The 13,606-nt window shown below is 39.8% G+C and overlaps 1 protein-coding gene across 1 annotated transcript in view; it reads right to left on the minus strand.

Annotated features, from left to right (window-relative positions):
* Positions 1–1,914: 1,914 nt before the first annotated feature.
* The window catches only part of LOC102846451 (chromosome unknown open reading frame, human C17orf78), a 13,322-nt gene continuing 1,630 nt past the window's right edge, over positions 1,915–13,606 (minus strand). The window contains exons 2-8 of the mRNA XM_006881663.1: positions 13,197–13,283; positions 10,803–11,042; positions 7,382–7,507; positions 5,414–5,538; positions 4,796–4,928; positions 3,592–3,683; positions 1,915–1,992 (exon numbers count right to left, since the gene is read on the minus strand). Of these exons, the coding sequence (XP_006881725.1) occupies positions 1,915–1,992; positions 3,592–3,683; positions 4,796–4,928; positions 5,414–5,538; positions 7,382–7,507; positions 10,803–11,042; positions 13,197–13,283 (881 nt within the window). The remainder of the gene's footprint in view (positions 1,993–3,591; positions 3,684–4,795; positions 4,929–5,413; positions 5,539–7,381; positions 7,508–10,802; positions 11,043–13,196; positions 13,284–13,606) is intronic.

Below are 13,606 nucleotides of genomic sequence, written 5' to 3' on the forward strand. Positions count from 1 at the left end.
TGGGTTCTGTTTGTATACTGTTCCTGTAACCGTTGGGAGTGAGTTTGGAATACTCAGAGGTAGGTTCCCTTCACTAGTACACTCAGTACACTAGTAACAGAGGCAAAGTCATAAAACCCTGTGAGCATCAACGTGGGAACACGGGAACCTGCCCTAGGCTAGTTGAAAGTCAGAGAGCACGAGTTCAGCCCTAAGGATAACAAAGGAGTTGGTGAACTGCAACACTAATGACAGGTTTGTCTAGTTTCTTGGAGGCTGGTGAGTCTTTTTTCCAAAAGAACAATATGATCTGTACAAAGAGGTTGAAGATTTTAAAAGATTAAATAGCATTTAAAAAGAATAAAGTTCTTAAAAGACACTTGTTTTCATTTAATGGCTTTAAAAGGTACCCATTTTATGTATGTAAATGTGAATTCACAGAGATTTGTGGGTAAGCCATTCATTAGCAGTCACACAGGGATCACTGGCTGCTAAACCCAGGTTACTCCTTTCTTTGGTTTGGTGTCAGTATTTGACTGTGATGTCCTTGTTGATAGAGTTCTGGAAGTGTAGTTGTTAAAGTGCTCCACTATTAATGAAACAGATGGTGATTCAAAACCACCAGCAGCTCCATGGGAGAAAGATGTGATTGGCTGTTTCTATAAATATTTCCAGCCTTGAACCTCTGTAATCTGTATGCTGAGCAAATTATACAAGAAGCTGGACTCTATAAAGAAGAATGTGGCATCAGGAGTGGAGGAAGACACATCAATAAACTGCATTACATGGAAGACACAATGTTGCATGCAGAATGTAAGAAGGACTTGAAGCACTTGCTGCAGGAGGCTAAATACTGCAGCTTTCAATATGGATTGCATTGCAACGTCAAGAAAACAAAAATTCCTCACCACTCAACCGATAGGCAACATCATGATAGTCAGGGGAAAGATTGAGGCTGTCAATGACCTCATCTTACTTATATCCACAGTCAACATCCTTGGTACTAGCAGTCCAGAAATAAGGAGATACATTGTATTGGGAAAGTCTGTAGTCAGAGACTTCTCCAAATTTTTGAGAAACAATGAGGTTAGTTTAAGGACTAAGGTGCACCTGATTCAGGCCATGGGCGTTTTAGTCACTTGCTATGCATCTGAGATCTGGACAGTGATTAAGGATGACAGAAGAATAATTGAAGCCTTTGAACTGTGGTGGTGGAGAATAGTGCTGACTGTCCCATGGACTACCGAAACAACAAACAGGTATGTCTTGGAGAAGGTGCAGCTATAGTCTCCTTGGAGGCAAAGATGATGAATCTTCATCTCACATACTTGGGGCATGTTGCTAAGAAAGGTTGTTCCTTGGAGAGGGACATCATGCTTGGAAAGTTGAAAGGACAGCGAAGGAGGGGAGGACCCTAAACCAGGTAGATTGGCACAGTGACAGCAGCAATGGGCTCGAATGTGACAAAGATTTTGAGGATTGCATGGGATTGGACAGGGTTCAGATCTGTTGTTCATAGAGTTGCTATGAGTCATACTTGATTCAATGGCACCTAACAACAACAACTTTGCTATAGGGAGCTCTGGTGGCCTAGTGATAAGAAACAGTGCTGCAATTCCAAAGGCTCATGGTTCAATACTTTCAGCTGTGCTGTGGTAGGAGGATGGGGAGTCTCCTCCCGTGCGATTTACTGCCTCTGAAAACCCACTAGAGGGTCAGCTATGGGTCGGTTCTGACTTGATGGCACATAACAACAACACTTTGCCCTAAAGGGTTTCTAAGAGTCAGAATGAGCTTAATGGGAGTAGGTGGTTTTTGAGACCTTGTTGAAAACGGAGGTATAAAATTGGCAAGAGATTCTATCCATATTGATTCATAATAGGGAGAATATGGTATACCATCCTTCATTCTGTGTATGAGGTAGAGCAGAACTTTTCAGAAGTAAGTCTGTTGGATGACTGTGATCCCTGGAGCTTTCTTTGGTTTTGATGAGTTTGAAATATCTTGTCCAACCTAGAGATTGAGAGGAAATAATGGAAGATAAAGAAAGATATAAATACATATTTCTTTATGTGCCGACAAAAAGAAAAAAAAAACTCAAACTCATTGCCTCTATGTCAGAAGTGACTCATAGCTGATCCTCCAGTAGGTTTTTGGAGGCTGTGAATGGCACAGGGGGAGATTGCCTGTCTTCCTCGTGTAGGTCTGCTGGTGGATTTGAACCACCACAGCAGCATTGCCTTTGGATTGGCAATGCAGCTCCCTGTGGACTACGCCACCAGAGATCCCTAAGAAAGAAAAAGCTAAGTACCACCTCCGTATAATTTCAGGTATATACTATTTTGCTTTTTTGTTACCCATTATTGCTAGGAAAAGTTATTTTGTGTATACTGAGAAAAATCTGAGCAAGATGCACATAAGAAATAAAACCTACAATTGGTTGGATCTTGTGACCTATAGAAAAGTGTCCCGTAACCCCTGAAGTCCCTTCCTGCCTTGAATGGATGAGGCCCTATGTATTCAGCTGCAGTAGGTCCCACATACAGTGATTGTAGTTGATTTCTTGAATCAGGCTCAAACAATTAAGCTTTATTTTAAAAAGGGTCCAAGATTTAGGTCTATATGAGTAAAAAATGCTTTAATTATTCTAATTCTGATCTTTACTACACCTGAGTCTAAGGCATGCTAATTTTGTGTGTACTTTCTAAATGTTCACTGTTAGGAACATAATTAGGGTTTCTTCACCTATGGGTTTTCTTTGCAGTGAGATTGTATGCTTCCTGAAGACAGTCAGGGCACTTGGTACATAGAATATTTCCAGTAAAACTTTAAGAAACATATGAATGAACCACTAAGGATAAACACAGAAATTAAGATACTCGGATTCTGCTTCTCTTTACAACAAGTATGTAGTTCTGGGAAGGTCACGTAACCTGTGAGCTTCAATTTAAGTACCAGCAAAATGTAAACACTTGATTAAAAATTCCTTTATCACTTAGTAGCCTAGTTTGCTCATAGCTGGTTTATCAGAATTATTACTACATTATTTCCTTTAGTTCAGACCTAGACTTGTTAGTTTCTTTCAGGCTTGTTTCTTCAAATAAGGAATGATCCTGTTGATTAGAATGAAACATTAAAAACACAGTATTATAAAATACTAATTTGCATGGGCTCATCTTTCCATATGATAAATAAGATTATAGAAAAATCTCGGATTCTATCAGAGATGACAAATAAATAGGCAGTAGGTGTTTGGAGCACTGTAAACCTTGTTGAAAATGGAGGTATAAAATTGGCAAGAGATTCTATCCATATTGATTCATAATAGGGAGAATACAGTATATCATCCTTCATTCTGTGTATGAGGTAGAGCAGAACATTTACAGCCTCCAAAAACCTGCTGGAGGATCAGCTATGAGTCAGCATGTGAGGTGACGGGTGGTGGGACAAATGCAGGGCTGGGTTACTGGTATGTGCAGAAGACACGGAAATAAAGCGTGGCGGCATGTGTGCCAAGAATCTGGTGTCCTGGACTAATCTTTGAAACTCATTCTTAGTTTTCCTCACTTTTGTGCTTCAGCTTGGACATGATGACATTCATGATGCACATGCCTTGTTGCTGTTAATCGCCATGGAGTCAATTCTGACTCTGGCAACCCCATGTTTGCAAAGTAACACTCCATAGGGGAGACCCCTGCTTAATACTGTAATTTACAAATATGGACACCTTATTCGGTTTTACAATTATTTATTGCTTCATACTTTTGCCTTTATAGATATTTAGAGAATAAGAGAGGAAATATATTACCATCTGGTAATCAAAAGCTGATTTCAGTCCATTTGGGAAACCTGGATTTAAAGCAGCTCTCTTGAGCCAATGTTGTAGTGTCTGTTTCAAACACTAAAGCACAATGCTAGTTTGTAATCTTGTCATGTAAATCCAAGAGGAGAGAGGAAGAAAGCTATTTTGCCAAGTCTTCAGATTTATGTAGTGGTTCCTAAACTTTGTTGTTCTTAAATGTTATCTTAGAGTGAGTACAAGGTTCCCAAGGTTTTACAGTTTAAGAGAACCTTATTAAAGAAAAATATACAACTTGAAAAAAAAATTGATGAAACTTTGGATTGAGTCCATGAGTGCTGACATTTAAACTTCCTTAGTTTAATAGTAAATTCACCTCTTGTGTACAACACAACTTGGTAAAAATATTAAAAATAAGATTCCTAGTTTTACTTTAGGGCACTTTGGTGGCCTAATGGTAAGAAGCTGAGCTGCAGTCTCAAAGGCTTGTGTTTCAAATCCAACAGATGCTTCACAGGAGAAAGATGGTCAGACTCCTGTGCAATTTACTGCCTCTAAAAACCCACTGGAGGGTCAGCTATGGGTCATTTCCAACTTGATGGCAAACAACAACAGTTCTACTTTAGATATTCTAATTCAGTACTCTCTTATCCAGAAATGCAAGTTTTCAATAAACATTCTCTTTTGATACGGTTGAATTGGTGCTAGGAAAATAGCTATTGCCTGCATATTTCCTGATACCATTATAATTGAAGCCACCTCCTCCTCCCTTTATATTTATATAGAACCCCTGGCATCGAGTCATTTCCCACTCATAGCACCTCCATTGGATTGCTGAGGCTGTAAGTCTTTGCAAGAGGAGACTGCCCATCTTTCTCCTGTAGGAAAGCCGGTGGATTTGACCCACTGAGCTTCCAATTAGGACCACAACATGTAACGGTCAATGTTACCATAGCTCTTACTACTTATATGTTAACTCCATTTATTCTAAGCAAATATAAACTATACAAAGAATACTTTCCTTCTCTGGCTGAAAGTCAGGCTGGGCTTCAGCTGCCCCAAGTTGCTGGGCTTCCCTGCCAGCTTCGTTTCTCTGTTTTCCACATAACCACCAGCACTGGCATAGCTCCCTGGCTCCCAGGCATTGACTCTGAAAGGAGAAGATGACTGTAGTTAGTGTCAAATTATTTTTATCTTTGGTAATCTACCAAACATATCAGGTCATTGAAAGAAATAATCCCTTCTTTAAAATGCTTAGGGTCTCTTGGAGCTATTTTTCACACAGTATCAGTGACTGGGATAATTGGGATGGGAGTGTCACAGACAGTGCGATTAGTACAGGACAGAGCAGAGTTTAGGGCTGTTGTACATAGGGTCGCTATGAGTCGCAAGCGTCTCAACGGCACATAACAACAATAACGTCTGAATTCACTTTCATAACTATCCAGAAGATATATACATGAGTCCCATTTGGTTGGACATGTCAAGCAATTTGTCCAAAGTCACTTAGTTGTTAAGTAAGAGTAACAGGTTCATCCGAACTCAAAAGTTTGTGCTTATTTCATGCTAAGCTGTCTCTGGAATAGGAGATCCTAACAGATCAAGGCCAAGGACTAAACACATTATCAAACTTACAGGACATGGAACTTCAAAAATGATGAACACTATAATGGCAATGCCAATGGTCAAAAGGATGGCAGCAATCAGGAATTTTACCACAATGCTCCATTTTTGCCTCTTCTTTAGGCTCTCATCTGTTTCTAAAAGAGGAAGGAGAAATGGAAAGGGGGAGAGAAAATTTGAGAAAAGGAATAGATTGACTCTTTGACTTGAAGGTCTCCTGGCTCACATGACTAATAGGGATCCATTTGATTCAAAGACAGATCAATCTCTGATTCAGTCAGGAGTCAGGTGAGCATTCTGGGCTCTGCTCTAACCTTTTCAGCTCAATGAGTCACTCTCCCTGGAACTTGGGACTTTTTATAGTCAACTTTTTACCTGAAAGGGAGGAAGAGGTTAGGTACACAAATAATTGTAAATTTATCTTTCAGCAGCAGCTTTCTCAGGATCCTTACTCTTTTGCTCTGGCAAATCACATGGATTAGAAAGTCCTCTTTCTTTACATTTTATCCTCTTGGCTTTCTGACATAAAGAGGAACAAAGGTGAATCAGCTTTGCTTTTGGGTCATAAGCTAAATCTGGAGGCAGATGGCTCATGTGCATCTTATATTACTAATCTCATATTTAATCATTATAATCTCATAATCAGTCTTCAATATCCTGAAGGGAACTGGGATGTCACCCAAACTGAAAGGTGGAAGGTCAATGAAGGAGAGGAAGATTCTCAATGAGATGGGTTGATACAGTGTCTGCTGCAATGGACCCAGATATGTCGAGGATGATAAGGATGGAACAGGATATAACAGGATTAAGATTTATAGGGTTGCTATGAGTCATACTCGACTTGATGGCACATAACAACAACAAAAGGGAACTCTGGTGGCACAGTGGTTAAGTGCTGGGCTGGTTATACATGCCAGCACAAAAGATTGGTGTTTCAAACCCAGCAGCCACTCTGTGGAAGAAAGATGACAGTCTGCTTTTGTGAAGATTATGGACTTTTAAAATTTATAGGGGCATTTCTACTATGCCCGTCAGAGTTTCTGAGTTGTCATTAACTCAGTTGCAATGAGTTTGGATTCAGTGGCAATGGGTTTAGATTTTTGTTTTTAAGAGCAGTGCAGATGGAAACATATACTTAGTTCTGGTGGCATAGTGGATAGGAAGTTGTGCTGCCAAACCAAAGGCAGGCAGTTTGAATCCACCAGATACTCCTTATGAGAAAGATGGGCAGTTTCCTCCTGTGTGATTTATAGCCTATGAAAACCTGCTGGAGGGTCAGCTATGAGTTCATTCTGAGATTTTTTTTTTAGCTAGTATTAAAATGTCATATATATGACATTTCCAGCCATTATATGTTGGTAATTCCAACTATTTATATAGTTTTGTAGTTGATTGCCATCGTGTCGAGCACAACTCATAGAGTTTCCAGAGGCATGTTGTTGAGGAAGTGGATTCCACTCCTGCTTCCAAATATGTGTGTATGTATGTATATACATATATAAAATATAAAAGCTCTGGGGGCCTAGTGACGAGAAGCTTCATTGCAATCCCAAAAGCATGTGGTTCAAGGCCACCAGCTGCTCCCCAGGAGAAGGATTAATCCCATGTGATTAACTGCCTTTAAAAATCCACTGGAGGATCACCTATGGGTCGGTTCTGACTTTGCTGTACACAACATATATCTATATCGATCTATCATTGGAATTACCAACATATATTGGCTGGAATTACCTATAATGTGAATAAGATTTATCCTGTCTCCAAATTTAGCTACAGGTGAGTTCACTCATATAGTGGTAAAGTATCATCCATTTATAGTTCCCATAGAAACAGAATGCTGAAGTGGAAACTGTCTACCTCCAGAAAAATCCTGTGAAAGACAGACTGATACTGGGGCTACAAATGCTGCTTTCTTTTTCTACTTTTGTCTCACTCTTACTTTTTCTGTATCTGGTTATTCTAATGGCCTCAAAAACTCACCAATACTTGTAGTTCTCTCTCCTTCTTTATTCCCAGGAGTTGTGGAAATGGTAACAGTGGAAAAAGTATCTGAGGAAGCCACCATTACTGGGTAGACCTTACACTGGGAGATCCCTGGTAAAACTGCTACAAGACAAGAAACAATGGGGGAAAAAACAACTGAGAAGACAATCTTGCCTTTGACTTTGCCTGACATGAACTCTTGCTCTGCCTGGCTGATATTTTATTTCTAACTGTGGCCTCATTAACCTGACCATAGGTTTAGGGTGTGGACATAAAGAAATGCCAAGAATAAATGAGCGATAGGAAAAGAAGTACAGATTAACATTTGACTAAAGTTGGATCAAACCATATCTTGATTGCTTCTAATTCTTAAGGTCATAATAACAACAAGGATGGCAGGCAGACCATTGTTGGCAGTCTCCTTCTTCAAAGAAGGTGACTTCAGACTCCAAAGAAGAAAGTGAAATATCATACCTTGCCTTAAGGACTGTCACAGTTCTTTCTAAATTGACTCTGGAATCTACCTACACAGAGAGAGAATCGAGGGATGCAGGAGGAACTGGAAGAAGGAAAGGATATCCAGTTTGTAAACTCCTCCTTTCTGTTCATTTAACACAGTTTTTAAATTAGTATCTATACGTGTCAGACATGGCTTCAGGGACTTTGCATGTATCCATTGGGTACATTCTAGCAAGGGAACAAGTAAAAGGAAGGGAGTGTGCAGTAGAAGTAGGCAGGGAACACACAATAGTAAACTTAAGAAATACAGTTTTAATAGTAGAAGATTGTTGTTGTTAGATGTTGTCCTTTCTTTTAGTAGAGGAGTAGCACTATAAAAAAATAACAAAGTTTAATTAAGGGAAGAACTTGGCGGTGGGCTGGACAATGGTTGGGCAACCTGCCATTTAGGGTAAATCTCATTGAGAAAGTGAGATATGAGCCAAGACACAAGGGCAGTGAGGCGATTAGTCAAGCAGCTGTCTGGCGAAGAAGAGATAGAGTAGAGAGGCCCTGAAGCAGCATGTGACTGGCATGTTAACTATTCTAGAGGAATAGCAAGGAGATTGCAAATCCTGAGTAGCGTGAGCAAGGAAAATAATAATAAAGATCTATACAAAGTAGCAGATAAAGATCTAGAGGAAACAGGCCCATTTTACAGAGGATCTGGTACCATAATTACTTATATCTTTATTATGACTGATAGAAGAATGAATAGTTTTCTTATTATACAGAGTCAAATGCCTTTGCATAGTCAATAAAACACAGATAGACATTCTGGTATTCTCTGCTTCAGCCAAGATTCATCTGACATCAGCAGTGATATTACTGATGCCAGAGCCTCTTCTAAACCCCATTTGAACTTCTGGCAGTTCCCTATCTAAAAAGAGGAATGCTGCATCTGGAGCAGAGGGCGACTCATGAACAATATACATTATGCAGATGACAGAGCCTTGCTTGCTGGAAGTGAAGAGAACCTGAAACACTTGTAGCAGAAGATCAAGGATTACATCCTTCAATAGCTCAACATGAAGGAAAAAAAAGGCACTTACCATTGGGAAGTAGCCAACATTATAACAGAAGGAGAAAGGGTTGAAACCATCAATGATTTTATCTTACTTGGATCCACAATCAACATGCCTGGTACCAGCATTCAGGAGATCAGGAGATGTATTACTCAGGGCAAGTCTGCTGTCAGAGACCTCTCCAAAATACTGAAGAACAGTGATACCAGTTTGAAGACCAAGGTATGTTTGATTCAGACAAGGTCTTTTCAGTCATATGCTATGCATCTGAGAGCTGGACAGTGAATAAGGGTGACAGAACAAGAGTAGATCCCTTTGAAATGTGGTATTGGAGAAGAGAACTGAATATCCCTTGGATGTCCAAAAGAATGAACAGATGTGTCTTGGAAAACTGCAGTCAGAATGCTCCTTAGAAGCAAGGATGGTGAATCTTTGTCTCTCATACTTTGGACATGTTGCCAGGAGAAGCTATTACTTGGAAAGAGATACCATGGTTGGAAAACTGGAGGGTCAGTGAAAGAGAGGAGGACTGCCAAGTAGATGGATTGACACAGTGACTGCAACAATGGACTCAAGTGTATTAGAGATTATGAGGATGGCACAGGGTAAGGACAGGATTCAGGTCTATTGTTTGTTCATAGGGTCACTATGAGTTATACTTTAGTCAATGGCCATACTAGCAACAACAACAACAACATTCTGGTTGAAATGGAGAGCCATTGCAACAGTCCGACAATTGGGACAATTGGGAATAGAGTTTTAAGGCAAGAGGGAAACCTGCTGAGAATACTATTGCAGAAATCCAATTGAGAAATGATGGCCACAATTCACACCAGTAGAAGTGATAAGAGCTAGAAGGATTCTGACCGTTGTTTGGAATTAATTTCACTTACATCAGAATTTACCTAATTCAGACAATGATCTATCTGTCAGTTTTATGAGGCGTATAGCATTGCTAGGGAGCTCTGGTGGCTTAGTGATAAGAAATTGCACTGTCAATGCAAAGGTATACAGTTTCAATCCACCAGCTGCTCTGCAGGGAAAAAAAAAGAAGTCTCTTCCCATGTGATTTATTGCCTCTGAAAACCCACTGGAGGGTCAACTATGAGTCTGTCATCAAGTGAGGCCAGTCCTTGGAAAAAAAGTTTAATGGTGTGGGAAAGAGGGAGAGTCAGAGAAGATCCCCAACACAATGGATTGACACAGTGACTGTAACACTGGGCTTGAGTATATCAGAGATGGTGAGGATGACATAGAGTAGGGCAGAGTTCACGTCTATTGTTCATAGTGTTGCTAAGAGACATCAGCAACTAACACGACCACCAATACCTTTGACACAGCAGTCCTGCATTTTGGGATTTATCCTATTAGTAAATTACAAGTACATAAAGGCTGTGTGAACTCATTGCTTGTAACACTGTTTGAAAGATTAGAAACAAAATATCTATCTATAAGAAACTGGTAAAATAAGTGCAGCTACAGAACAATCAGTAAGATATATTAAGTGGCTTAAAGAAAAGTGCAGAACTGTATGTATACCATGCTACCATTTATGGTTTTGAAATATGTACATCCATGTATGCATAGTGTATCTCTGGAGGGAAATACAAGAAATTGTAGTAATGGTTGTCTTATGGATAGATAACTGGAGTTTTAAGAGAGAAGTTAGGAGTGAGACTGACTTTTCTTAAATCTGTGCTGTTTGAATATTTTATTGCATTTAAAACAAAAATATGAAAATCACTGAGCAACACGAGATAGCAAACAGGATTTGCCTCGGGGGGGGGGGGGAGGGGGGAAGGGAAATTCAGTTCCTTGTGGCTTTAGTGGCAGTTAAGTCTTCAAGGATGTCAGCTAAAAATCACTGCCTACCTCAATCTCCTTTCCCGTCTCACCTTTGCCTGTCAGAAGGGATCCCATCTGTAATGTGGATGGAGGTGCCAGCTGACACCTTGGGGAGGCAGATTCATTTCTGCTGGGAGCAGCAATGACTCTCAGCTTCTTCAGAGTATACTTCACCTTTGGCCTTTTCTTCAAGTAGAGGAAGTTAACATTCACTTTGTTCCCTGAACATTGAAGTGTAGCTAGAGTTTGATTTTGAATGAGCATAACCCTTTTGGCTTCTGCTTGGGCTTCTAGAAGGAGAAAAGTCAGACAAAAATGAAGCTGTTTCTTAATCTAAACAGTGTTCAACTGAACATCTTCCACTTATGACCCCTGTTAAAGCCCACCTGCTGCACCTTTTTGTTGGGTTTTTTAAACTTTTTTAATTGGATATGATTTTTTTATAAATTGTGTTAAATTCGTATACATTGTGCCTCACACATTCCTTCATTCACATTGTGTTTCATACCATCATTTATATACATTGTGTTTTAGAAAATTAATTACCATTGATCAATGCCTACTGTTACTCTGTCTTTTCAGATCTGAATTGGATCTTCCCCACCCCTTCCCACACTCCCCTGCTCATCTGTCCACCAATTGGGCTATCCTAGTGATTTTCCCCTTCCTCACTTTCCAACCCCTGTGCTCCCACCTCTTCATCTTTTGGACTTTCATGCATATCTTATTAGTTATTCTTCTGTTTTTACAATAATGGTCTTATTCAGTATTTGTCCTTATGAGACTGAGTTAGTTTGCTCAGCATAATGCTCTCTCAACTCTCCCATTTTATATAATATTTTACAAAATTGTTGCTCCTTTTAGATGCATAGTATTCCCTGTGTGAATGTACCATGGTTTCTCAATCCATTCATTTGTTGATGGGCATTTGGGCTTTTCCATTTTCTTGCTATTGTAAATATTGCTACTGTGAATATAAGTGTATGTTTTAACACTTCCATTTGTGTTTCAGTTCTATTTTCCTTAGATGGGATAGTCTATATTCCTCGAGTTCTGTGTTCCTAGCAGTGGGATAGCTGGGTCATGTGGGATCTCTTATGTTCAGCTGTTTGAGGAAATGCCACATTGCCTTTCAGAGTCACTGCACCATTCTACAGTCCCACCAGCAGTGAATGAGATTTCTAATCTCTTCACAACCTCTTCAACATTTTTTGCTCACTGGCCTGTTAAACTTTGCTACCAGATTTGTGTCTCTCTGATTGCCAGTAACTTTGTCCACTTGTTCATGTATCTGTTAACCATCCAGGTGTCTTCCTTTGTGAATAGTCTTTTCATATATTTTTCCCATTTTATGAATGGATTTTCAGTCTTTTCTTTTTGGAACTCTAATTGTTGTTCTTGGGTACTGTCAAGTCAAAACTGAATCATAGTTCACCCTCCAGTGGGTTTTCAAAAGCAGTTAACTGCACAGGAGGAGATTGCCCATCCTTCTCCCATGGAACAGCTGGTGGATTTGAACTGCATACTTTCAGGATTGCAGTATGGCTTCTTGCCACTAGGCCACCAGAGCTCTCCAGAGGTCCTATAGTATTCTGTAAACTTTCATTGAGACTCTTGTCTGAGATGTGATTGCCAAATGTTTTCTCCCCCTAATCTGTAGGTTTTCTTCTTACCCTATTGGGAAAAGTTTTTGATATACGCAGGAACTTCATTTTTAGAAAATTCCATTTGTTGCTTTTATCCTCTCTTAGTTGTACACCACTGCTGTGCTCTCCCATCTTTTTAGTTTACTTCTTCCACAGTGGATATTTTATTAAACAGACACGCCCAACTTTTCTTCCTTCCTACTGAACAGTTAAATGAAACTGGATGACAGCTATGAATTCAGCACTTATAGATAGAATGTATTGGGGTGGTTTTTCAATATTGGCTTTTTATTTACTCTTTTTTTTTTAATTTAGGTTGTTTATTTTTCATTTCAATGAACATCTACAGAGATTTGGGGTTCCATTCATTCATTGTTGCACCCTTCTCCCCGCACAAACCCCTCCCCCCTCCCCCTATTTACTCTTTTATACAGATCCCCCCATGTCCTCCCTATTCATTCCCTCATTCTTTTCCTGTATCAGCTTGTTAGTTGCATTACTCATGATGTCTTATCATCTTCTTCTCAGAGTTACCTTCCCTCAACTCATAGAATGTGTTATTTAATGCAGAGACAGTTGAGTGCTGACTTCTCTTCTGTTTTCACCCCTACCTGTTTGTATAGTCATGCCTTTGGTGACAACCCTTAGTTTTAAAGTTGGTTTCCAAAAGTCTTCCAGAAGAATACATATCTTTAAGATAGTTAAAATCTGGGCTAGGAAGCGAGAGACAAAAGCATCTCTTAAAAGTGAAATGATTTGCACTAGCGAAGTCATTCCCAGGAGAGCCCCCTTCCCTACCTTGCTTTAGGATATCCTTGCTGTGTCTCACATCCTTTGCGAGGAGCCCCGGCAGCACATCCACTTGGCAGCTGCTCTCTCGGAGTGCTGAGGTTTATACAAAACAAAACCGTGAGGTTTAAGGAGTTCTGGTTGCCTAGCCCATAGGGTGGTGTGCTGTTAAACTGAATGTTACACCTCTCTGGCAGTTTAAAGCCGCCAGCTGCTCCTAGGGAGAGAGATGGGCGATCTCTTGCCATGAGATTTAAAGCCTTTGAAAACTTGCTGAGGGGTCAGCCCTGAGTCAGTTCAGACTCAACAATGAGTTTGAGTTTTAGTGTTGGGGTTTTTTAAATTAATTTATTTCTTTTTCATTTCAATGAATATCTACAGAGATTTTAGAATTCATTCATTGTTGCGCTTTTCTCCCC

This window comes from Elephantulus edwardii, unplaced genomic scaffold (assembly GCF_000299155.1).
Source record: "Elephantulus edwardii isolate Elephantulus edwardi_28Jun2011 unplaced genomic scaffold, EleEdw1.0 scaffold00015, whole genome shotgun sequence".
Taxonomy (NCBI): Eukaryota; Metazoa; Chordata; class Mammalia; order Macroscelidea; family Macroscelididae; genus Elephantulus; species Elephantulus edwardii.